Here is a 27,228-nt window from a genome sequence, read left to right as displayed (position 1 = left end):
ACCTGGGGAAGATTCCCTAGAATAAATGAAGCTCAGACTGCAGTCAGCTACCAAATAAATTAAAGAGCCACCTCTTAATAGCTGAGGCGGGTGATGCTGAACAGCCCCAGTGGACAGAGATAATTTGAGAAGGAAAATTGGTTTATTTCAAGAAAGACATGGAATCACCCCGTGGGCTGACCCAAGTTGTTTCAGATGATGAGTGGCTATAAAAATGACAAAACTTTATTGGCCTGAAAGAAATATAGAGAAAATAAATAAGCTTTGTTTACTTCTTTGTGGGGAAAAAATAAATAAATCTGTGCAGTGGATTTCCTCCCTAAGACTAGGATATGTAGCCTGCTGTCAGTTTCCTGATATATTACCAACTGAGAAGCAAAGACTACAGAGGCATCTTAAGCTACGCCTCAAAATAATCCTAAATGGAGGGGCACAAAAAATTGAGCTAAGGAAAGAAATATTTTTCTTATACTTTTAGTGTCAGTTTCTTCTTAGTTCACGTTATTTTCTTCATATTCCCCAATAATCCTTAGCTTTTATTACTCTCCCTGCATATCTGACCATCCTGAACAGGGGCCATTTTATTCAAGAATAATCACTTGATTGGAACTAAGAACATCACATCTCAACAATTTAATTTGTTTTTAATTAAGAATTATGAAACTCCATAGAACAATTCAAAGGTTAGTACCAAGCAGGTTTTACGATTAGGTTATAGTAATACATGAAATTCAAAGGTAAAATAAAGATGATACCCTTTATGAGCATTTAAACACTAAAAGATGAAACTTTAATTTCATGCTACCCTTGAACTTTTTTTTTATTCCAGGTTGTTCAATGTATTATAAATAAGTATGGGACAAATTTAAATGCATTTTTCTATTTAAATGTCGATGACTCAAACTGTTTAGGGTGTATTTGTGTTCAAGTCATTGTATCTAAGAATCCATTCTGTACACTAACAAAATACAGAAACTATTTTCCACATTGAAAGTTCAGGGAAGGGTGGAAATATTGAAAAATATGTTCCTTGTTATAGGAGTGTTATAGGATCTTATTATGAAAATAAAAATTCTTTTAATTCAGTACTAACAATGGAAGTCATAAAATATCTCAAGTATTTTAATCTTATTAATGACATCACAGATTTTGGGGATCATTAACCTAATGAGTAAAATAAATGCTTTGAATCATAGAAAAAGTTAAAAAAGCCAATAGATTTGGCATAGTAATATTGCTAATTTAGCAAAACAATAGATATCCCTTAACTTTGCAAAAATCCCAGGAAATAAAAATGGCTATGTTTACAATTTGAACTCAAATGTATCAGAACAAGAATGGGCTGGATGTCTTTTCTTGAAACGATGTATTTATAGAGTTTGATACAAAGAATAATAGCTAAGATTATACAACTCAGAAGAATCAAAAGATACTGCAGTAACACAAAATTGACTTTTAATGTTTACCAGTTCATTATATCTTACAGAAAATGAAAACAATTTTTTTTTTTTTTTTTTGGAAATACAGATTGCTTCTTTTCCTGATTTGTACTCAGTTGGTAGTAAATGCCTTTAAACACTGATTTTCTTGCAATCAGGAGCCTTAATGACTTTTTGTCTGTTTTATTTCTTTTGTTGTACATCATTGCTGCTCTGGCAGTCGTGAGCTATGATACAGTTAACTTTTCAACAGAACTGTCAGTTATCCATTGATCATTCTTGATGCATTCCATGCCGAAAACTGATAGTTATTCTTTTTTAATCCTCTCGTCCTAGTGGTCGGCTACATCACGAGACCACCATAGTCTTTGGAGCACTGAAATCAAGAAACCCAGTATGGCTGCCAGCAACCAAATTGGAATCTCCTTTGAGTATAATTCTAATTGCCAAAATAATAAGCGACTATATTATTGCATAAAATAAAACATTAACAGGTACCGGCCCCCTTTCTATGAGAGAAGGTTTAAATTTACAAATACCATATTTGACTAAAAATTACTGATAAAATATGGCAGCAGTCATTAAAAGATGGCTTCCAGTGTTAATGTGATTAACTTGTTTCCATTCTTACTGTCTTTTTATGTGAATCATTTCTTCTTATTATTTGGGTTTTCAAATGTAAGCATCTCAGTGAAACTTGCAGATAAAATTTGTTCCTTATGAGCCACAAGTATTAATTATGGACAAAATGATCAAAACAAGATTTCCTAACCCAGAGTCCCATTTTATCCCATTTTAGCTCTGATACTATTGGAATCCATGTCTGAGTGATTTCTGAATTAGTATTGTGTGAACTTTCTGTTAGGAATTGTATTAGGATAACCTTTTATTTTCCAACATTCTCAGTGAGATATTTTGGGAAATGAAGTAGGAAAAAAGAAAGACATTTGGTGAGAAAATGGCAAAATAACAACATTATAAAAAACCCAAAACACTACAACTTATGCAAGTAGAATTCCAAAGAGGAAAGCAGATTCTCATCCTTTAGGGACAGTTCGAAGATAAAAATTCTGCCTGGCAGTATTCATCATTTAACCTTTTTTTCTTTTTCTTTTTCTTTTCTTTTCTTCTTCTTCTTCTTCTTTTTTTTTTTTTTTTTTTTTTTACAAGCATGGAAATATGGTGTGCAATCAGCATAGAATTTAATCACCTAACAGTCAATCCAGAGTTTTTGATCAGCACCAGTTCCTATACTAGTAAGTATTCAAAAGTTAAGAAATGCTACTATAGTTAACATTATACAGGTAGAATTTTGCAGCATTAACAAAAAATTATCTATCTACTTCAAAAGAAATTTGTTCCTACTTTCATTTCCAATAAAATTCTTGTAACGTGGGTAATAATTGTTCAAGTATAGGCTTCCTCCAGTGAGCAAATCCCCATTTTTGAGATGCGTTAGAGTCAGTCTTTTGGAGATAGTCCCCTCTTTAGAAAATAATATATTCATCCTATTCTAGACCATTCAGGTATTTTTAATTTAAAAGTTTGAGTTCTATTTGTATCAGCAGTGTTTGAGTTAAACCTCACAATCTCTTTGGATTTATATTTTTGTACAATTTGTATATCCAACCTAATATAAAAATGAACATGCATACATTGTCATCTTTTAATAATAAAGCATCTGAAAATTTCCAGATATGCTTTTGATAAAAGTGATCTACTTTTATTTATGATATTTTGTTTAGATAATGTACGAATATACTTATGGTTTCATGGACTTCCAATTGTTCTATACCTTTCACACATGTAACTCTACATTTGGAAAGTAAATTTATTAGAATTATTACAGAGCTTTAAATGCAACCACAATCAATTCAGGAAACAGATTTATTTACTCATGTTCATGGGAGGAAAATCTACACAAAAACATTCATGAAAGTATACCAGCTGCATCATACTTGGATTATTATACTAAATCCCATTTATTAGAACTTATTGTGAAACAATGGGAAACCATGAAGTATAATTTGAATACAAATATTGGTCCCTGTGGGGTCTCAACAATCATAAAAATATAGGAAAACAGAGCTTTATTTAAGATTGGAGTTGCTAATGTGGAAAGTTGTTTTTCTGAAGCTGGCACTACCTTTTAACTTATAACCCTGAAGATTTTAATGTAAACACTTTGATGACAGCTTCAGTGTTTCATTTATGCCTAATGACCAGTAAAGAAAGTAACATCACTGACCACATTTTCTATGTGGAAGAAGATTAAGAACTACTTTGTTAACTTTTTCCCCAAACACAGGCACCAGTTGGGCTTTCTAATGTATATACAAATAGGAAAAATAAGAATTTTAAAAGCTGGGTTCTTATTTCTTGGTTAGGCAAGTATGTAGTTATTCATTCCTTTTATGATTTGAATTTTTTAATGTGATGTAAATAAGAAATTATTAAATAGTTTAAAGTTATTTTTATAGGACAATAATATTTCATAGGTTAACATAAAACCAAGCTGCTAAATTTTACAATTTTTCTGTCCAGCAGTTTATCTATATAACTGCCCTGAGTAGATGCTAAATGCTGCTTAGCAAATGGCCCTTAGAATTTAAATATAACTCAGTAAAGCTACTCAAAAGATAAAACAATTCTTCTTAGACATGTGTAATTTTAATTAGAAGAAGGTAGGAGTCTCTCATTGGTTAAATATTATCTGCTTATTTAACTTTAATACTTTATACAAATGGGGTTATTAAGGAGTTTTTACTGTGCTTGTTACTATGCATTGGAGTCCATATTATTTTATTTTGTTTTATTTTATTTTATTTTTGGTCAAAAAAGCAGGACTTTAAAGAGTAAAATATTGTATTGGAGACTTGAAATATTAACTTTTAGAAAAGTGTAGATTATTCCCGTGTGAAACTGAGTTCTGTTTAATACCTCAGAATCTCCATTTTTGTAAAGAAGCCTGTATTTCAAATCTGTTGCTCTAATTTATTTATTGTAGTGCATTTCAAAATTGTACAAATGTGTAAAATTTGTGCTTGTAGAAGCTGCTGCTCTGAGTAGCTTTACTTCCCTTAATTTAATCCTAGCAATCCTCAAGCTATTGCATGCCCCGTTTATGAAAGGATACTTCATTGGGATAATGTAGCATAAACAGTTTGGCTCTAAAGCCTCCTTATGTATCACTTCCCTTAAAATTATATTAATTTATAATATATATTGAATGATAGCTTTACAAAAACAAATTAATGAATTGATCTTTATGAAAATGATTCTTTACAGTAAGTAAAAAAGGGTTATCACAGTTTTGGTAACTTGCATGAGTTCATATTGAAAAAAAAAACCTTTCACATGTTCTTAACGACTTTAAACCTGACGTGCTGTAAGGGGCACGCTCAGTTGTATGCTCTGAAGCAGTAGACACCATACAGCTTATATTTTTTATCTGGGAAACCCACGAAGCGCACCGCAGCCTCAGTAGGACTGCAGCGCTTTCTTGGCCTAGAGATAGGGTAGCGGACACTGCCGTCCTCCAACCAGCCCGCATCGCAGCGGTCATATCCCAGAAGTTTCCAGGCAGCAAATATCTGGCCCACTTTCGCAATCTGAGCACCATCATCGATACAAGCTTGCACTGCTTCATCATAAGTCAGCTTGGTGTGGTGGATCAGGTAGTAAAAACGGCCTGCAGAGAGAAGGAGGGAGCGTCAGTGCGACTGCCTGCCAATGAGGCACACAGGGGTGGAAGGAGCCCCAAAATGGAAATGTTTCTCAATGAAGTGGGATATAGAACAATGTCCGTAAGGCTTTTGGAACATAGGATCCTGAATTAAATATGGTGCTCTGGATCACTTTTCATTAAATTAGTTTTTTTTTTTCTTTTCCCCTTAATACGTGTTCAGACATGCCCTTTTATAGCTTTAAAAAAGAGAAGAGAAATAACAGATGCAGTTTCTGTTAGCTAATTAGTGACTAAAAGGGCCCTTCTATGGCACCAGAGAAGACAGAATTCCATGTTAAAAGCAAGAGCTATTTAAATTCTAGCTGTAGCAAGACTGAACCCCAGTACAAGTTTCTGGAGAGGCAAAATTTGAATGTGAAAAGATCAAAAAACATTCCTGACATAAAAAGTCCATTTAAAAAATATCAAAAGCCTTCAAGTCCTTTTCATTACAGGTATCAATAAGACATTATTCTTATTCAAAGACTACAGTATGAAAACGCAAAAAAAAAAAATACAGGAAGTCACTTGCCATAAATAATACGGGCTCAGAATGTGAACTTAGTCTGTTCACTCACTAGCAAAGAAGATGAATTTATTTATTTTTTCCAACTTCCCTCTGTGGGTGCCCTGATAGCTAACAGTTTTTTTTTTTTTATTTCGTAAGAAAGCAAATTAGTCTGGATCACTTCTTAAACACTGTTAATTACTGAGATTCCTCCAATATACATTATATATGCATAAAATGTATAAAACATGACATCAGCTGACTGAAGTGATACACAATACCTGAAGATTTTCTCAGACTTTAAGTTTCTGGTAGAATATAATCACTCTCTTATCTGATTACACATTATGATGTGATATCTCCTTGTGCCTCATTTACTATAGATTATCCAAGTACAAATTAATGCTTGCCAGTTCTTTCTAGACTAAGATGATGTGATTTAGAGAAAGGGTAGAAGCCATCAAAGCATTAGCTAGTAGGTGAATTCTATCGCCTATACCAGGGGTAGGCAAACTACAGCACATCAGTCAAAGTTTTATTAGAACATAGCCACACCCATCCATTTAATAACATCTGTGGCTGCTTTTGTGTTACTACCTACAAAGTTAGATGGATTTAGTAGTTGCAAACAAGACAATATGACCCACAAAGCCAAAAATATTTATATAGACCTTTACAGAAAGTTTGTTGATCCCTGATCCCTTGCTATTTTTTCCAAAGCATGTCACCAGGGAACTAAAATATAAAATGATGGGGCCAGGGTTTGTTTCATGGATGTGTGACCTGGGCAGTTACACAGGGCCCCATAATTATTTGAATGCCCTGTTATTACCATCTTAAAATCCTCAATAATTTGTGAACAAGGAGCCTACATTTTCACTTCATCGCTTGGGCCCCACAAATTATGTGGCTAGTTCTTGATGGAGGAAGGTAGTGTGGGGAGTCATGTTGAATAAAACAAATCAGTCATTGACAAACCCCAGACAATATCACAGTTTAAACTATTTCATAATAACAATTGAATGCAATAAAATCTAGCAATAGTGGAAATAAGCACCTTTGCTTGACTTTTGTGAATTTAAAAAAAAAAGATGACATTAAAGAACTTTTTACATCTCTTCAAACTGGAGCTACTACTTAAATCTTTTTTCCTTTTCCTTTCCTTCCCTTCCCCACCTCTCCTTTCCTCTTGTAGATAAGATTAAGTGATTAATTTTAAGATTAAGTCAAGTGAAGTATCCTAGTAGGTACTGGTCTCTGATATAGGAAAGAGGGCAGTACAGTTAATATCCTACCATTGAAGTTGGATGTAAAACAGAACACATCATATCTGCTTTTAGCTTTATCCCAAAACCCGTAGTTCCTGACACCGGGCACTGTGTTCTGGCCTCCGCAGGGCTCTCTCGGCTTGGTGATGGGGTATTGCACAGAGCCATCGCTGAGCCAGCCAGCGTTGCACCAGTCCAGTCCACCTCGCCAGGCATCATACAGCTGGTCAAAGGAGGCAACCACAGCATCCTGTTCCAGACAAGCCTGCTGGGCCTCATGAAAGTTGAGGTTGTAGCGCCCCAGTCGTGGAAAGTAAGGGAATACCACACCTGTTCAAGGGAGAAAGCATGGGTCATCAGTGGCACAAAAAGTAACAAGTATGAGTGAATCCCATTTGGCTGGTGAAAAAACATAATAGAATCTCCATCATATGTAGTAGTAGTTTTTGATCAACTTGCAACTGTTTCTCATAGTGCCTTTCCCCTTCAAACAGCCTCTGGCTCTGAACATCTCACAATTAGATATGTGGTTTGATAACTTCAATGATTTACCTCTTTTGCTAAGAGTTCAACTCAGGCCTTAAAATTTCTCCTTTCTGAAACTATTCATCTGCAGATTATGTTTTCCAAATAGCCCTCCTTGAGAATGTATCACCTGCCACTGGTTATTAACCCTAAAATGGATTCATACTAAGCCCCTTTCAAATGGAAAAAAGTAATTGTTGAATATAAATAGTGGTAGAGGATGCAGAAAAAATGCTGAGAGAAAAAGTGTTCTTTTAAATGTATAAAAATATCTTACATTCAAATGTGTGTATATATTTATACCTCCTTTTATATGTGCTGCTAAAAACTTGGAGATAAATAATTTTCACTCAGGAGGCTTCTGATTTGGAGAAACTCAAAAGTGAATTCCTTTGCATATCTAACAAAAACTGAATTAAGCAGTCTTATTTCATATTAATAAGATAATCCTTTACAGTGAGGCACATTGGGGCTCTCATGTTTAAATTTTTACTGTAGCCCCTAATCTTTTTTATTTTCTGTTGTCAAACAGTACAACTAAAATAAGGGCTTTTATTTAAAAATATTTCCATTACTGTTTTTCAGCTTTTATATTTATATATTACAAATCAAAACTAAATTTTTAAAAACGTTTTTATTACAAATAGAAAAAAAAATTCCCAAAGCGTGTCCTCTACAAGTTATGTACATAATAGACACATATTGATTAAGTTAATGCTGAAGAATTAAATATTTTAAAGGGCAAAACCCTTTGCAAAAGCAAACTGTGTGACTTGGTACTTGACTTTGCCCAGGGAGATGAATGGTTTTCCAAAAGCATCCTTTTTAGTCAAATAATCATGAGAGGTGATTGAGTTGTCTCACAACTCTGCACAATTTCTCTAAAGGATAAGGATTACATAAGCAAAGGTGTACCACTTGCCAGACTTTAAGAGGGACAACTCTATCACAATGTCCCTCCTAGTTGCTAAAAGACAATTTATTTAGATTGATTATTGCCTTAGAGTTTTTAAATATAATTAGAAATAATATTATAACATGTGCAATATAAAAAATTGTCCCACTGACACAGTAATTTGGTGAATTATAGCACATGTGCTATTTTTATGAGATTGCAGACCCTCTTTTAAGATGAATGTACAATTCACTAATAGTATAACCAGTACACAGGAAATGTTTTCTTTTATAAGTTGTCCTGGAAGACTCTACAAAAAGAAATTTCAATAGCCTAAATCAAGTCGTGGTCCACTGAAGGCCTCTGTAGGACATGTTGGTCCTTCTAGGGCAGTCCAGCTGGCACTGTGCACCACAGGCAGAGATCCAGGAAGGTTTCCTGATCTCATCCTGCTTTCTCAGGTTCTTGGCTAAGGGATCTGTAAGCTGAGTCAGAGCCAAAAGGAAGGAAGAAAGGACTCTCTGGGTTGCCACTGCCCCCTGCAGTGATGATAGCAAGGAAGGCTGGAGATGGCTCTACCTAAAAACTGCCCAGGCATCCAGCTAATAACCCAGCCGGTGCTGGGAAGGAGCTGTTACCATTCACCCTGTTCCCTTGTGTCTTCATCCTCTTTACTCAGAAACCCCAGGAATGTCGCTGAAAAGAAAAATATTTAATTTATCCAGTAGAGATTTCCTTGGCAGCTAGACCTCAAGTATCTCAATGTGGAGAGAGAAAGAAACCATTTGGGTTGAATTCCATTTCCCAAATGACTCAAAAGAGTAACAGTGGAGGATATAAAATATTTTAATTTATAATCATTTTAAAGGCCAAGACAATTTTTCAGGTTTAAATTCACTCTAGTATAGCTGATGAACTCTCATGAGCATTAGAAAAATATTTTCTTTAGTAATTTGTCCTTGATTAACTATTGAATGCTACTGAAATATGATTGATTCAGTTCCAAATTTAGGGTTATATATTTTTATTTGAGTTCCTTTCAAATTTAACATAATTTCATGCAACCATCTCTTAAAGTCAAAGTGAAACCTTATATTAAAATAGTTTCTCAATTATAAGAATAGTCAACTTATTGTTATATTAACTTGAAGATTTACATAAATTTTAATTAATGTTTGATGATGCCAGCAAGAACATATTCCAAGTACATTAAGGTCAATTTTTATGCCTTAGCCAAAGTTTTAAAAGCTTCATTGTATTGTGCACATTTCAACAATCAGATGTTTCTAACAAGCAGGGGGCATTTCTGGAACTACATGTTTGTTAGTCTTTTATTTATTTACTTATTTTCTTCCAGCTAGTTAAAATTTCAACATCTAAGAGCATTATTACAGAAATCTTGGCTCTGTGGAAAAACGTACAATTCCTACAGTTGAATTATGAAGCAATTGTAATTACTTTCATCCAGCATTACAAAAATAAGAGAAGTTAAACTTTCACAGGTGAGAAAGAAGGTTATATAGTGATTTTCCAAGTATAATTATTTTATACTTATATGTCAGGATATAATTAAAAGATCTTTACTTTTCTATGAAGTTCCTGAGCCAAATGCTATAGTGGTATGCATCACTACAAAGGGGATTAATAAGAGTGATACAGCACATGGAAAAGAATAGTACTAAATGATGTGTACTTGGTCAGTTGAAATGTGTTTTGAAAACAAATTCTTTAAGATTTATAATTGCACAGGGTAATTATCTTAGTTGGCAAATATCAGTTTGTTAGATATATGAAAGGTTTTCAGACAATGATACATAGAAAAACTAAATTTCAATAACTCCATAAAGTAAATATTTTTAATAATAAAAAGGCAGAGACCATGTAGCATAAGTTTACCTTCCTTAGTGCCTCTCATGGTTTCTAGCAGTGCTATGCACATATCTGAAATATTTTTCTATTTCTAAAAGTTCTCAGACTATATTTTTATGTATTTGGCCTCATTTTAACTAGTGTTCATGGATAATTTGACTCAATAAAAACTGAAAGAACAGGTGGCATGCAATCAGGAGCCAAGAACTACAACTAAAAGAGATAAAAAGATGACAAAAATGCACTTTATGATATCTTGTAATTTATTAGATACATAAAGCTAATAAATTTCCATACATGTGATGGGATTCTATGGGATTCAGGTCAAACATTCAGTGATGTGCTAGTGGACCAAACACATATTTTCCAAAGGCATAAGTCTGTTCTAGGATGGGAAAGGGGCTTCTAGCAAATGCACACCTATATTTATATGCATAAGGAAGAAAAGTGTTCTATTGATGCAGCCAAAATTCATCGTTCAATGTAAAGAAACTGAAATTCATGAATGTAAGATGCTTTGAGATACATGAGAAATTAACGGAGAGGAGTTCTCTTACTGGCGGGGCACATTGAGAGAGAGTGGGCTTTGGGCAGGGGATGGCAAAGACACATTTCATTGTTTAGCTTTTTACATATTTTGGTTTTTGAACCTACCAAAATGTATTACATATATAACAAATACAATTTCCCTCAAGATGCCTTGACCATTTGGTATTCAATGTCTAAGAGACTATAGACCATTAAAAATAATTGTTTCTTTACAAGACTATTTAAATAAACCTGGAGGTTACTTTTGTTAAATTAAGTTTTCACAACCACTTCATAGAATACAATTACATGTATTGTAGTTAGCAGATGTTCTTCACGAAACTTGCCATTATTTTGAAACTGGGATAATTTTAGAAGTATAACAACAATGACAAAAATCCCACAATGTGAATTTCTCAATAACCATGCAATGAGATTTAAGTTTTACAAGGTAGTTTCTGAATATTAATTCAGTTCTACTGCACTTTTCTCCTACTTGCAAATAGCTTCAATTTTGCACATAACCATTGTGTGTACATTTCAAATATGAAAGATAGGCAGGCTGGAAAATAAAAAAGAATAGAAAAACATGCTATACATGGACTTTTGGTTCCTTACATCATCACTAGACACTACTTGTCATAAAAAAAAAAGCAATGATTATCATTTCTAATTTTGACGTGATTTATAGACACTTACCTTGTAAATCTAATGTTACCACAATAGCATCATCTTCTAATCCTTCAATCACCTCACACTTATATCTTCCATAATCCTCCAGGGTGAGGTCTGTGATCACCAAAGAAGCATCGTTTTCACTGTCTCCCTTCAGAAACACTCTACCTTGGTAGCTTCCGTAGCCTTTCTTATGGTATCCCATAGAAACAAAAACATCCACTTCTTTGAGGTAATCTGAAGTTAGCTTGGTCCACTTAATTCGGATTTTGTGGGTTCCTGAGCCAAATGCTGTAGGGTCTCGATAAAATTTACATGGCAGTGTAACATTGCCACCTCTATGTGAGTACACCTTGTCTTGTTCTGCTTCCACGAGTAGATGGGGACCATTTTCTTCTACAATAATAATAATAATAAAGAACTATTAATACACTTCTAGGCTTTTTTATAAAATGAATTATGCTACCTATACAGGCCATTTCACAAACAGTAGCATTGGTTGATAGCTTCTCTGCATTGTTGGACATTAATCTCTTTCGAACCACATAGAAAGGCACCTCTAGACCTTAGAGGCCATTTATAAGTAGCCATGTCTTTTAAACTACTGAAAAAAGGAAGTATGTGAATTATAATCATTAAGAAATCTTGGACATAAGACTCCACTGTCATTTGAAGTTCGACAATTTCATAATAAATTACATATTTTTTTACATTTAAATATCAAAAATATAAACAAGACCAAGAGTAATGACAGAGAACCATGACTTTTCGTCAATTTAAACCAAAAAATTTCAAAGTAGGAAAATTTCTTCTTAAGTGAGCTCTCTCAGATATAAATCTGTGTTATATTTACCAGAAAGCATAAAACAACATAATTAACTTTCATTATACTGTTCTGGTCAAAGATCTTAGATATAGCCTCACATTTCTGACCTCTATTCCAATATATACCTATGATAAAAATGTCATTCTGGAGCATTTTAATCAACGTGAATTTTATTTTCACGCAAAGGCTATAAACATCAGGCATTTTTAGCAAGTGCTTTAAAAAATTCCAAATTTTGAAATATATTCCTCAAAACTTGAATGTTAAAAGTATATTCAAAGTTATACTTATTTTCTGATGAACCAATTCGTTATTTCTTCCCTTAAATCTCCTCCTACTCCCTCTCTCTTTGCTTCCTGCTATGTCCTATTTAACAGTTATCCTTCGCTTCCACCTTTCTTTTCCTTGCCCTTTTATTTTTCTCCTCCCTCTTGCAAGGTCTTTATTGCCTTCCAGAGAGCACCGCAGTATTCCAAGCTTGCCAACTCAGCAGGGCTGCTGTTCTCTAGAGAGACAGCTGTTATTTTCAGATCTTGGCTTACTCTGGGGTTTCCCCTGGTTAGCTCATTGTGCTTTTGACCTTGACAAGGTCTCTTGAGGATGTGCAAGGTTTAAAAATGAGAAAGTGATATAAGAACTACTGGACACAAACACCTTCTCACCCATACATAGCTTTCAAAGGCTACCAAAGCTGCCTATTATGCAGCCCTTCCTGCCTCAAGCTGGTAGGTGCTGAATAAACCTTGGGAATGAATTGTTTAAGATACACACGTCACCAGGAAGAGTAGCCACTCACCTCTAGACAGATCTGAACACTTAGTTATTTAATAGCATACATAGGATTCAGATTTTTAAAATGAAAAGTGTCCAAAAATAGATACTCTGGTTCTATTTTTATCACATAGTAATCAGAATTATGTAATATTCAAAAATAAATAGAATTTTATGTATGTCAGTCCCAGTCCTTAGAAACGGAGCAGTTTAACAAAGCCATCAATGGCCCCACTTTGAATAGGTAAAAAAAATGAGAGGATATTGGCTTAATCAAAACAAATCACAAATCCATCTTGTTAAGCATTTTCTTTAGATGTTATTTTTTATCTTATTTATGACCATAGAATTGTAAGAGATGAAAGGTAAATCTATCCAACTGCATCCTACATAATTTCCCCCCTACAATATCCCCCACTGACTGCATTCGAGTTCCACCTACATATCTCTAGTGTTTCTTTCTGGCAAGAGGAAGAGGTGCTGATGACTAAGTTTGCTCAGTTATGCCAGAGGACCATCGAGAACAAACATCTCCTACCCAGACCCTTGGGAGGACACTTGGGAGCTGGCCTTCTCATGCTGACTTTGAGTTTAGAGCTACAAGATGTTGAAGCTTCATGATTCTTTTAAGCTTTTCAAAGTCAAAATCAATGCCCAAATGCATCTCCATCATATTAAAGCCCTCCTAACAACTGCAATACTCTCATAAAAAAAAAAATGAGAGGATATTGGCTTAATCAAAACAAATCACAAAGAGTATTGCAGTTGTTAGGAGGGTTTTAATATGACGGAGACCTTGTTCTAACCTCACCTATTTAATTTACTGGCTCTGTAGCCTTGTAAGTTGTATAATTTCTAAGTCCCAATTTTCTTATATGCAAGTTAGGGGTAGTAACATCTACTATATATAGTTGACTTAATAGGCACACAAAGCGCTTAAAATAATGGCTGACCCAAAGTAAGTGTCCATTCACTTGATTGTTCCTACTGTGTAGATTTTTTACAGTATTTCTCAAACACGATACTGCCTGATACCGAGCATAGTTTTGGCAACCTTCCATAGTTTCACTTACATGTAGTTTTGAATCACGTGGAGTAAAAAAATGTATAAAATGCCACTTGTGCTATATAGATAACCTGGAAATTATCATATAGTTTAGCTCAATCATCAGGTGTTCCAGAATGAATACAAGGTCTGAGTGTTTTATAAATTAAAGAGTTAAAGCAAAGATTAAGACTCTTGTGCAAAGGACTGAGACTTTTAATTTTTTATCTGTAGTTAACTGTGAATCATGTTGTAGTATTTTAAAAGTATAAGCTTCTGATTTTTTTAGGTACTATTTACTTTAACTCCAGCATTGTGAATAGATGATGACTTATGCGCTTTAATATTGAGAACTGAGTGGATGCAAAAAATCCACTGACTTCCCCAAATAATCTTCTAACAAGCCTGTCAGAATGTGTACATTTCTACCATTCTTATTTTTCTGTGGGGGATAGGGGGTACTGGGGTGTTGAGTCAATAGATGCCAGAAGACCCTGGCTGAAATTCAAAGAACCCTAAGAAAGATGTGCGACATGTAACATATTGAGTGACTGAGGGCCGTTAATGTTTTTTAACCTAAACCACCAACATGGCCTTGAAAACTATGTATGCTGTAGTTGCTTGTTTTTAGAAGACTGACACTGCAGATTATAGAGCGTAGAGCATTGATGGTGGGAGTAGCCTGTTGCAGAACAAGAAAGACGTAGGAAGGAGCACTGGCCAGTGAGTCAGGAGTTCTGGGTTCCGTAGCAAGCTCTACTGGGGCTTAGCTGTTTGAGTGATAGGTCTATGTCATGAGAACATTTTAATTTAACATTCTTCTCAGGCTCACTATGGCAAGTTGTCATGATAGGGATAAACCAGGAAACACATTAAGGTGAAGAGAGGAGAGGGCAGGCACCAAGAACAGAAGAGAAATAAGAGTGCTGAGGACAAATTTTGCAATGTCTTGCCTAGATTAAGTGTTGAATCTGATCAGCGGTTACAAAAACCTGGACCAATTCGAAATTAATGTTAAAATCAAAACTGTTTGATCAACAGGCAAACAAAATGCAAAAAGAAAAAAAAAAAACTTGATCATCACATGAGTATTGCTTGTTTTCCTTTTTATTTTTTGAAAAAATATATTAAATTAAGCAGTGTACATGTGCTTACTTTGGATGGTCTGAATTTTTTAGAAGTTCAGTTTGTAAGTTACAGAAATTTTGTATTTCTACTAGTGAGTGCCAATGACAGTGACTTGAAAGGTTAGATGCCCTTCAGAGACCACAGTTGTCTCCAGGGGAAACAGCAGGGCCCTGTTATTATTTTACAAATTCTGCTGTAAAATCCAGGACATTATTCAATTTTACCAAATTATGAAAAGCACTGGCATGACCAAAAAACTGACCTTTGTATTGCTATGTAAGTTAGCTAAAGCCTTTTAAACATTAAGACAAAAACAATTAGTTGCAGAAAATAATTTAGAAATGTGGTATTGAATTATGACCTATTATTCTTAGTTTTATTAAAAATATGATCTTTTATTTATTTGGAGGAGGGCATTCCTTGCCGGAAAAAAATAGAGGTGACAGGAAAAAAGAGAAGGTGCTATGGATCAAAGTTTGTCTTTTAAAACTAAATCATGCATTGTACAAAATAACCAGTTTTGGTTACTTTCTCACTGGTGTATAGACAAAGTAGCCTACAGACTTTTGGACTTCCTAGACCAGTAAAATGTAAAAACAAAAAGAAAAAACTGGGGAATATACTTAATATGGCTAAATAAGGTGTTAATCAAGGACCTTAAAAATAGTCCCCTCCTAAGAAAAAACTCTAGCACCATTGGTTGAATATTTTATTATTGTAGTAAAATACACATAACATAAAATTTGCCATTTTAACCATTTTTAAATGCACAACTCAGTGGCATTAATTATTTTCGCAATGTTATGCAACCACTACCACTATGTATTTTCAAAATTTTTCATTGCTCCAAACAGAAAGCTAGTTCCTCCCTGACACTCCAAACTGTTAGGCAGACACTCCATTGTCAGCTCTATGATGAGTCATTTGAAAAAATTGCACAGGTTTTAAAAATAGTTTCTTATTTTTGTGACATCTGTTATCACTTTGGTGGGTATGGATGTGTAAGGCTAACACTGTGGAAGCTGTCACTTTCCTTGGGGCAGCCAAACCTGCTGGAGGATGAGCAACCAGGATGGATTTGTGTGTATGTGTGTGTGTGTGCTGTTGTTGTTGTTGTTGTTGTTGTTGTTGTTGTTGTTTTGCTGTGCTTCCCATAGTCTACTAAAAACATTCATTCTGCGTCCCTCCTCCATGTCTGTTCATGTTGCTCCTCCAGTATCAACATAGTGTCTGGCATATGATAAATGTCTGTGACTGAAATGGACTGGTGCTGCCTAGAGCCTGTGCTCGCTATAGGCAGTAGACATGAATATCTGTATTTGCTTATACAATTACATAGCTCTAAAGTGAAAACATTATTTAAAAAAAAAATGAAACATACATATAAAGACAACATTTAAGCAGAATACATAATTTAGACATTGGTCTCTCATTGTGCCTTACATAGTTCATTTGAGTGGGATAAAAAATTTAGAAAACAAATACAGAATATCTTACTCATTAACCTTTAATTGTTTATAATTATTTTGTTTCCTTCAGATTGGAATGAATCTAATTTTTTCTGAAGTTGCTCACCTGGAGTCAGAAGCTCCCATTGTTTCGTCATGATTCTGATGTGTCTGGTCAGCTTCGCATCAAAAACTTTTACAAGGGTCCTCTTCACAGTCCTTCCCTTCCCCCCATCCAACCTTTACCGTCCTCTCAGAGGGCTGATCACTTTTAATTTGTCAGAGACAGAGCTTTAGTTTCTTCCCCAGCTAATCCTGGATGCAAAGGACTCTGAGCCTCTCCTCCATGACTCAGTGCCTCAGGAAGGGCCTACCTAAAGAGAGCAGGAGAGAAGCTCTAGAGGATCTATTTTGCCCTCTGCCTTCAAAGTACTTGATTTGAGTTTGAAACTTTCTGGGATTTGTCCCTAGCCCATCTTTGCTTTCATCTGCAGTTCAAACTCTGCCCTAAGACTATGTGTGCTTCTTACTATTTGTGTAAATTCAAACAAAATAGATATCTTTGCATAAACATAGCCTGAACGAATTCACAAGAAACACAAGAAACTAATAACCTAGCTAGCCTGTGGAAGGTGAGTTGGATGTCTAGAATCTTGGAAGATTTTCGCTGTGTATACTTGTATGCTTAAAAAAAATTCGAACCATGTAAATATATTACCAATGCACATACTAAATAAAAATAATATGAACATAAAATAAATATTTGAGGGAATTTAACAAATAAACAAACAAAAAAAACCTTATCTAGAGAATGGCTAAAAAAGATACTTAAGAAGCTGGTAGCCAAGATTATGATATATTGTTATAATTAAAGGATTATATTTTTGCAGAAGATCTATAGCTCTGTTAATAAAAATGCTGTCTTTAAACATGTCTTTAAAACACTAAAGTTTTACCTAATCTTCTCTATTCCTTAAAGATATCACTGCCAAATGTTTCGACCGTCGTCTAGTTTTGAACTATAAAGAAAAAGCTCAATGCTAAAAACATGATAAATGAAGATTACTCTTTGCTGTAAAATTGCTCACTGCTGTTTTTCACCACCTGTAACCTTGCCTTTTGGTATCACAGGCTAAAAGAACTTATTACTCCCATTGGCCACCCACCCTCCACCTTCTCTCTAACCACCGTATATTCTTTGTGCCCTGCTGTTTTCCGTCAATCTACAGCTGGACCAAATTGCCTAGAATTGTGTTTTTTATAACTTCCTTAAATGGCTTGTGTCCTTTCTGCACTGTCTGATCTGATGTGCCATGAAACATCCTCTTAGGTATTGACCATATCCATCTTTCTTTCTTGCCTTAAGTTAAATGGCTTTTCTAATAGGAAACTGCTCAGCAACAAAATATAGTATTGCTTTAGATGATGTTAACCATGAATATATACCATGTTTCACAGTAAAAAATAAGGATAAATGCTATTACGATTTTAGAGCTAGGAGGTTAGTCTATGGAATTACTTTAAAAAAACTTTTTATCTCAAAGACAGTGGAAATTTTTCTCCCCAAAGAATGTCTTAGGCAAACCTTTGCTATATAAATCTGCTAAAAGGTGAGCTTCTCAGCTTCAAACATCATCAAGAGCCCCCCTAATAGCTCTAGGGGGTCAATTGAACACAGTTCAAAAATCACTGTTCATAGATGTAAACCTGAAACTCTGTTAATATCCTGAAAAATGTTCTGTCTCTTACTAGTTCTTTTTTCTTCATCTTTTTGTACCAGGAAGAACCAAAATGTGATTCAAGAGTTTAGTTCTGTTCTGTCGATTAAGTTCTTTGTGGGTTTTTCTCTTTTCAAATTCATTATTATTTCATCTATTTTCTCAACAGTTAGTTTATTGGTTAAGCAAATGGACTATGCCTCTCACATGGTGTCTCTTAACCTCTCTGTACCTCAGTTTCCTCAGCAGTAAAATGGAGTTAAGCCACTTTCTTCTCAGGAGTCCAGTAAGGTAATAATATGTTGAGTACTTCCTGTGCCTGGTATACCATGAGTGCCCAGTAAAAGTTGGCTCTTACTAAAAAATAATTACTTAGCATCCGCAGTATGCCAGGTATGCAAACCAGTTTCTAACTTCGACATTGCTTTCTTCCCTGTGCTTTTTCACAAGACAGTTTCTAGAAAGAACTGGTTCTCGAGAAATTCACCTCCCATCAACTTTTGATGATTCTCTTAATCCACTGGTTCTGATTGGGGCAGGAGCACATTTCAGAAGGACCATCAACTAAGAAGCCTCTTCAAGGAAAGGAAATGTATTTGTAACTATATAATCCAACTTCTTTCTGCCACTTCCTCAATTTTCTGGGGGTTCCGGACAGTCATCGCTTGGGCATAGAGGTGGAATGTGTTTATTCACAGCTGCCTCCCTACCCCTTCCTTGCTCCTCTAACTCCTCTAAAGAATCACCATGGTGGATTGTAGGAGAAGTTTCTCCAAAGTCCAAGACCAAATTTATTTTTTCATAATGATTTGTTTTCAGAAAGATAATTGTATCAATTGATAGAATAAAATGAGGACCAATTTACCCACTGCTTCACTGAAAAGATTCCAAGAAAAGGCATAGATGGAGGCTGTATGGTTTCTGTGTGAGTTAAGAACATGAAAACTGGCCTCCCTGTGTTTGAATCTCAGCTTTACCACTTAAAAACAATACTACTCAATCTCTCTCACTTCAGTGAGTATAACCACCCTTACAGTGTTGTGAGGACTAAATGGGATGACTCCGGTAACGTGCATCATACATACTAAATGGCTTTAAATTTTAATATTAATATATAATAATATAAATAATAATATATAATAATATTATTGCCATTGGTAAGTCTGATACATCACGTCCAAGAACTAGAGACAACTTGGATTTGTCTGATTTGGTTAATAATTTTTTGAATTTAAATTTACCCATGTTAGCAAAGATTTATGGATAAAGAAATGGCATTTAAATCCTATTATTTTCAACTTCGAATAAAAAAATTGGGTTATCACAGTCATAGGAAGATTAAGGAAATATCACAGTAAAATAAAATGGAAAATAAAATTTGAACACTTCACTAATGTGGTGAATGGCATTCTTAATATAAACATACTTTTCAGGATTTAAACTGTGATAGAGGCTTGTTTCAAAGAGTAAAGGAGAAACCAAAACAATAGCATGAGTCATTCTTCTTCATTAGGCTATAATTAACTGCACACTCCTTAATTATTGGAAATGTCTTCATGTGGTAAAGGGGTAGATCTCAAATCTACTTGTCTCTACTCAGACCACTTCCACATTGTGGTGAAGTATAAGGTCAAGTTATCTTTACTTTGCTAAAAGGACACTGTTTGCTTTATACACTGATATGGTTAATGTCTTCACTTAGTATAAAAGATATCAAGATGATGCTGTCACAGAGTCAAATCCTGGAGGCAAAAGGGATCTTGTGGGTTTTTTTACTTAATAAACAGTTGTGAATTGATATGCTACAATGTGCCAAGTATTAAATTAATGCTGAAACAAAACAAAAGGTAAGTCAAACACAAATGCCCAGGTGGGCAAGGCTGAGGGAGTGAAGGGAGCATAACAGTCTTGAGAACAACAGGAAGTGAAAAAGACCATCTGTGCCACTGCTGGGAGCACATGCCTCAAACTAAAGCAAGTACTGGTTCCCACTGATGTTGTCCAATGGGAATACAGGCTGAAAAACAGCACATATTTAGATTTTTCAATAGGTATGTAGATTTTAAAGCAAAAACACCCTATTTTAAAATGTTTGTGATTAAAGAATTTTAAAAAATTATTTGAGAAAAAAAAATGACCACATATAGTGATGAGGATTCAGACTCTTGGAAGCATTTGCATCTGGGACTGTTTGCATTTTCCTTTCCCCTACCTGCTGGTGCTGAGGGTCTCCAATAGCAGACCAGGGCCATCTCTTTGTCTCTATCTGCATTTCTTTCTTTTCCCGATGATCTCATCTAGCAACATGGTTCTAAATACCACTTGTGTGTTGATGATTCCAAAACTTTCTAGTAAGAATCTTTTTCCTGAGCACCAAACTAATAAATCCAACTACTTGCTGGTCATATATTATATGTCAAGATAACTTGAGTCTCGCCTCCCCTCCACAAACCTATTCTCCCAATCTTCCTTAATTTTGTTTATGCCTCCATCATCCATCCAGTTGTTCAAGCCAAAATCTAAGAGGTGTGTTTGATGTGTTCCTTTCCCTTAATCTTTACATCAAATGTACCAGTAAATGCTGCTATCCCTACCTCCACTTTTCTTTTACGAATTTGGTTCATCTCCATTCATCTCTACTACTACCATCCTGTTCCAAATCACCATGATTTCTCACCTAAACTACCTCAAGACCCTCTAGGCTCACCATAATCTAACTTTCATGTGGTCTTTTTAATATGTAAAACATATTATGTCATCTCCTTGCTCAAAACCATAACAATTTTCAAGTGCTTTTAGAATAAAATCTAAAATCTGTACTCTAAGCCAAATAAATAGAAAGTATTATGGTTTCACCCTTGCCAACTCTTCCAAACTTATCTAAAACCACACTTCTTCACTGCTGAGCTAAATTTCCTTCAGTTTCCTTCTGATTTAAAAACACCATGTTTATGCCCATCTTAGAGAATTTGCATTTCCACCTCTTTTTACTTGGAATGCTCTGTCCCTGACTTTGATGTGACTGGCTCCTGCTCCCTATTCAGATCTCAATTTACAGAATCTTTCTTGACTCCCTGTAAAGAGAGTCATCCCACAGCCCCCTGGGGGCTCTTTCATATTATTTCCCTTGAAAATACTTTTTTATTGATTATATATATGTTTTTTAAGAAAATAATTAGGAAAAAAGAGGCTGAAGTTCAAGAAGCTGGGTTTTAAAACACACTTTGACTTTAATATATTGTGGGCAATCTATAAAAAACTGTTACTCTATCTTTCCAAATAAGGTATTCTGTTTACATGAAAACATCTCAATGAAGTATTAACCATCTAATCAGCTTTTCAGCATTTTAATCTAATTAAGACACTTTGTTAATGATTGTATGATAAAAGATAAAGCAAAGTGAAGATATAAAAATAATCATATGCAGATTTTGGAGATTTAAAAGTTATCAGCATAATTTATGACACTTTTCAAGAGAAAGTAAGAATTGCTCATAACCCACATTACTCTAGGAAGAAAACTAAAAATTTACCTCTTTCTTTAAAAAAAAAAAGAAAAAAGGAAAAAACTTGTGCAAAAGTATTCATTTTTTATTAGCAACATTATTAGTCATAGATCAAAAGTCCATTGTGAAAAAATATAGTGATGTAACTAAGAAAAATAAGAACTTTATGTAATGTGTATTGTAATTTATAAGGAAACCTACCTATCTGTAATGTACAAGTCTTTTGTTCCACCTGTGCTTCACCACCATTCAGTAACTCTGAGCCCATAGACAAATGTCATTTTCAATGCTTTCCAGGAACAAGGCAGAGCAAGGAGCCAAAACAAACACCATTACAATCAGAATCATCTGGAAGTGAAAATCTCACTTCAGTGGTATGTTTTCATTGGTGTTTTTATTTTAAACACACAATCACTCTTTAGAAACAAGATAGGACTTCTTTTTTCCCACCTCCTTCACCTAACCTACACTTTTGACTGCAATAAATGCTCCTTGTTCTAACATGCTTTGTTAAGGTTTTGTGTGTGTGTGTGTGTGTGTGTGTGTGTGTGTGTGTGTGTGTGTGTGTGATGCATTATGGCCTTCCTGTGCTTTTATCCATGATATCCTTGCCTCTTTTGTGTGGCAGTGTTTGGAAAGGTAGGCAGAATTCTTGTTTAACTTAAGTTGTTCATTACACGTCACAGCATAATCTTTGAGCTCATAAAACATACTACTCTGAGCTTAAACATGGGGTTATTAGTCACTGACTTATCTCTGAAGTCAACTAACCAACACATTCAATTAAAGTAAGATTAAAATGGCTACCATTTGTACTGACTGCTTGATAATCCTTTTGAGGGCACACATGTTTACTGTTACTACATTGTGGCAATACAAAATACAGAAAACGATTTTGAAGTAATTTCATAGAACTTTTAGATTTCTTATGCTTCAGTGTCTTTGTAATAAAATTATTTCTATAACAAAGATTCCCATCCTCCCAGTATTATCACTATGATAATCTCTTAATTAAATATTTCAACTTCCTAGCATTATGGTAGATTTTTGTATTCCAAAAGACTCTTCTAAAGTAGTAACGTTCCACTTTATATTTAAAACAAAAAACCAAAGCAATGAAGAAATCTAAATCTTTTTTGATATCTGCTAAAATCAGAGAAACGTAGTATATTGAAATTATTTTAACATTAAGCCACTAAGCTAGAGGTTAGTGTTTTTAGGAGAGTCAACGTTGATTCTTGCAAAGTTGCAATCAAAGTAGAAGGCTTCTCTACTTAATGAGTTTTTCTGGGTATTTGGGAAAGTTTCCAAACAATCATTGGCTTCCTGCATATTTTGCTGATTTTAGCACCTAGGATGGAACAGAGAAAGCAATGGCTCTTAGTGTGAATTTGTTGCTACCTGAAAAGATTTTTACATATAGGTTTTTATTCCAGGCAATAGTCCAAAATTTATTGTTTAAATAGATGCTTTATAGAATAACATAAAGCTCAGCATTCTGGGTTACTCAGCAACAAGTTTAGAAATATTCTTAAGATGTATTTTGTGGGTTTAAATATACTAAGTGACAAAAAAAACTTTAGTGACTATGGTAATATCTTTAAAACTTACTAGTTTTAAATTTAAGTAGGATCTTTTTGTTTGGTGACTTTTTTTTTTTCCATATTTCTACCACTGTTTAACACTTTTTATTATTTTTTTCTTTCTTGCTGCCTTCATAGACCTGATAATACTGTCAGTAAACTCACTGAGGAGAGAGTCTAGTCTGCCCTTCCATAGAGAATAACTCAGTGTTTTGCACAAAGGAGATCAATGTTCAACAAATGCCTGAATGGGTAGATGTTCTCAAAATGACACAAATGCAAGACTAGGACATAGGCAAGCAGATGCAAAGTTGCTATGAAAATAGGTATATTTCTGAATACAGATTAAGGGATTTACAGAAATTATATATCAATCTATAATCATTGCATTTCTTGCTTTTCTATTGATAATCATTGTGTATGTGTGTATATATGTATAGTGATATATGTGTATCTACTGTAGCAACTATATAGTTGAAGGAAGTTAGTACCATGTTGAAATTATACCTATAATTTAAAGACATTTTTTGAATGCTTCTGTTTAAATAAAAGTAGTAACATATTGCTATCTTTTCTCTGTAGCATTCCATAATTTCCTTCACAGCAGTTATCACAGTCAATAGTTCTATATTTGTAGTAACATCTATTTCTCACTAGACTATAAACTCAATGAATACAAAACCATGTGTTTTGTTTATTATTTTATCCCTAATGCTTATTTACAGTAGACACTTGCTATAGACTGAATGTGCCCCCCCCCCATTTATATGTTAAAGCCTGATCTCCAATGTGATGATATTTGGAGGTGTGGCCTTTGGGAGGTGATTAAGTCATGAGGGTGAAGCTGGCAGCATGATCTTGGACTTCTCAGTCTCCAGATCATGAGAAATACACTTCTGTTGTTTATAAGCCACCAATATATGGTAGTCTGTTATAGCACCCCAAATAAGTGTATACAAGTATGTGTGCAATATATGAGTATTTTTATATATGTATGTATGAATGTATATGCCTACATATATATATATGTATATTCCCTCTTGTGTTCATATTTAATATTCATATGTTGATATTCTTAGTTTGATCAAATGATAAGCCTGTGCTTGAGGCTTATGTTCATATTTGGCTTCGTGTCCTATAGTAAGCTAGTAAGAGATTTTAGAATTGATCATCTAACACTCATGATGTTACTAATTTTTATAATTTCATGATGAAATTCTCTGATATGTTATAGTTAATAATTTCTAGATAGAATTATTAACAGCCTAGATATATATCTGAATACAATATGGAAAATATACTTGATACCTATGGACTTTGCATTTGTGGCTAAAAATAGCATACTCTGTCTCAAAAAGAAAAAAAAATGAATTAATTAAGCTCTTCAAAACATACTTATAGAATCCAAATGAGCTTTAAGTGGAAGAGATAAAATGAAGCTGGAGTAACATTTATCTAGTCCTTCCATTACACTTTGGCTCTGTAGATAGTTTGTGATCATACATTATTAAATTCTCTCCACTTTTTTTGATTCAGTCTACACCACCGGATCTCAACCCTGAAGATATTACATAAGGAAAAAGATAGCAATACAGTGATCAGATATAAATCAGATGCTCTTCACGGATTCATGCACATATTAGGAAGACTGCTGTGTCCTGCCTCTGGTGGACTCTCATGGAGTGTAGGATGCTGTATGCAGTGTGGGAGCCATGCATATGACCAAACAAAATTTGCTATCCAGTCTCATAACCCTCTTCCTCATCTGCTGCCTATCATTCTATGAATTGAAAAGATTTCCCTGAGATTTGGAAAGACTAACTAGGACTTGATTAGGAGCAGTACCTGGATTTTGGTTCTGGATTTATTCAATAAATATGTACTGATCATCTACTACATGCCAGGTACTGGTTTAGGTGACAGAATACATGAGACAAAGATCTTTGCCCTTGTAGAGCTAACAATGTTCTTGTGGCAGAGATAGACACAAACGATTACATAAAGATAAGTAGAGAGAAAAGGAAAAGAAGCTAGGAGAGAATTAGGGTGCCAGAGGAGGGGCAGAGTGCAGAAGTCAGGGCAAGTCCATTAAGGTGAGAAATGAGCCCATATTCGAAGAAGGGTGGGGAGATTAGCCAGGTGAAGCTGTTCCTTATCAACCATGCAACCTGGGACAAGCAACATAAAATCTCTGGGTCTTGTTTTTCTCATTTGTACCATGGAATATTGATCTAGATGATCTACACTAAAGTTCTTTTACATCCTTAAATTCTGTAAACTATGATTTAGCTATGCCAAATTACAGAATGAAAGCAGTAACCTATTAATGTTCATGAAGCCCACGCAATGTGTCATGTGTTGCTAAATGCTATGAATGCCACAAGATTTAAGAAATGCTCATTATGATAGTGGTCATTTGAATGTATCCCATTACATTCATTTATTTATTCAACAAACATATATTAAGCACACCTACTATGTGCCTGGTACTACTATATAGTTGGGATGTTACAAAGCTGACAGTCTGATGAAGAAAGGGAGGCATGTTAGCAAAAGGTAAAACATGGTAAGTCAAGACAGAGGAGTTGTTTGGAACACACAAAGGAAGGAAGAACGAACTACACTGAGTGGGGAGAGTCCACTTCTGCCAGGCATTCTAGATAGACATCATTTTTTCTACCCATGGAGATGAACATCCCTTTTTTGAAAAAAATTTAATTGTTTTATCTTTTGAGAAAGGTGACAATACATTTTACTCATTATATAGAAGGGAACAATGATGATTTCTAAAATTTCCTCCTACTATTCTTTAAAGTAGCTTATCTGTGGTCACCTAGTGATCGTGTTAAGGAAAACATTACTCAAGTTTAGAAACCTTCAGTTTCTATAAGGAAAGTAAAAGCAATCAGATAGTGTTTAATAACTTGAGGAAATTTTAAATTGTGAAATTAACTTATAAAATGTTTACTTCATTAGAACTAAGGAAATGTTATAGTTCTTTTAACAAATGAATTTGAAAAGCATGAGCTTCTTCCACCAATATTTTTGCTCCTTTTTCCATGTCAATGAGAAATAAACAAACATGATAATAGTGACTATCATCTATTTGGAGTTTATTGTATGCCAGGCTCAGTACTAAGTTCTTACCTCTATATTGTCTAATTTAATTCTTACAAAACTCCAGGGAATAAACAGTGATAATGTCCAACTGCATAGATGAGGTAACTGAGATTTGAAGAAATTAAATAAATTGTCCAAAGTCTGAAGCCAGTTGAGTGGCATTAAGAGAAAAACTCTTGAACTTGTCATCAGATCGGTACTTGAATGCCAGAGGCAGGAGAAACTATAACTATTTTTCTTTTAACATCACTTAATGGAAAAAAGGTCATAAAATTCTCTGCTATGTAAATGTCTTCTTAAAAATTGTGTTTAAAAAAAGTAAATTCATCATCTCTGAACTTCTACTGGTGGTTGAAAGTCTACACAAGTAGTTTTTGGACCTGATCTAAATATTAAAAAAGATATACTTTCATGTAATTTGGTATTCCATATAAAATTCTTCCCATTGGCTTCAAGTTTTAAAAGATTTAGAAGCTGTTTGACTCAGCACATCATGAAACAAAAAATGTAAGCCATTAGTTGAGAGAGTTCTAGAGACAGTATTAATAGCAGTTAGCTCTTCCTTTAACAGTATTTGAGAAAATTACTACCTCAACATTGGAGACAGTATATGATATTCAAGCTAATATCTTGATTGCACATTTTTAGG

The 27,228-nt window shown here is 34.4% G+C and overlaps 1 protein-coding gene across 2 annotated transcripts in view; it reads right to left on the bottom strand.

Annotated features, from left to right (window-relative positions):
- Positions 1-1,160: 1,160 nt before the first annotated feature.
- The window catches only part of HAPLN1 (hyaluronan and proteoglycan link protein 1), a 60,871-nt gene continuing 34,803 nt past the window's right edge, over positions 1,161-27,228 (bottom strand). The window contains exons 3-5 of one of the 2 annotated variants that reach the window (XM_016123167.2): positions 11,459-11,830; positions 6,970-7,272; positions 1,161-5,130 (exon numbers count right to left, since the gene is read on the bottom strand). In XM_016123167.2, coding sequence (XP_015978653.1) covers positions 4,841-5,130; positions 6,970-7,272; positions 11,459-11,830 — 965 coding nt within the window. In that variant the 3' untranslated portion in view covers positions 1,161-4,840. The remainder of the gene's footprint in view (positions 5,131-6,969; positions 7,273-11,458; positions 11,831-27,228) is intronic. The other variant, XM_016123157.2, reaches the window with a different exon arrangement.

Source organism: Rousettus aegyptiacus, unplaced genomic scaffold (assembly GCF_014176215.1).
Source record: "Rousettus aegyptiacus isolate mRouAeg1 unplaced genomic scaffold, mRouAeg1.p scaffold_m13_p_8, whole genome shotgun sequence".
NCBI lineage: Eukaryota > Metazoa > Chordata > Mammalia > Chiroptera > Pteropodidae > Rousettus > Rousettus aegyptiacus.
The sequence above is the reverse complement of the archived record's forward strand: the minus strand, read 5'-3'. Positions and strand labels throughout refer to the sequence as shown.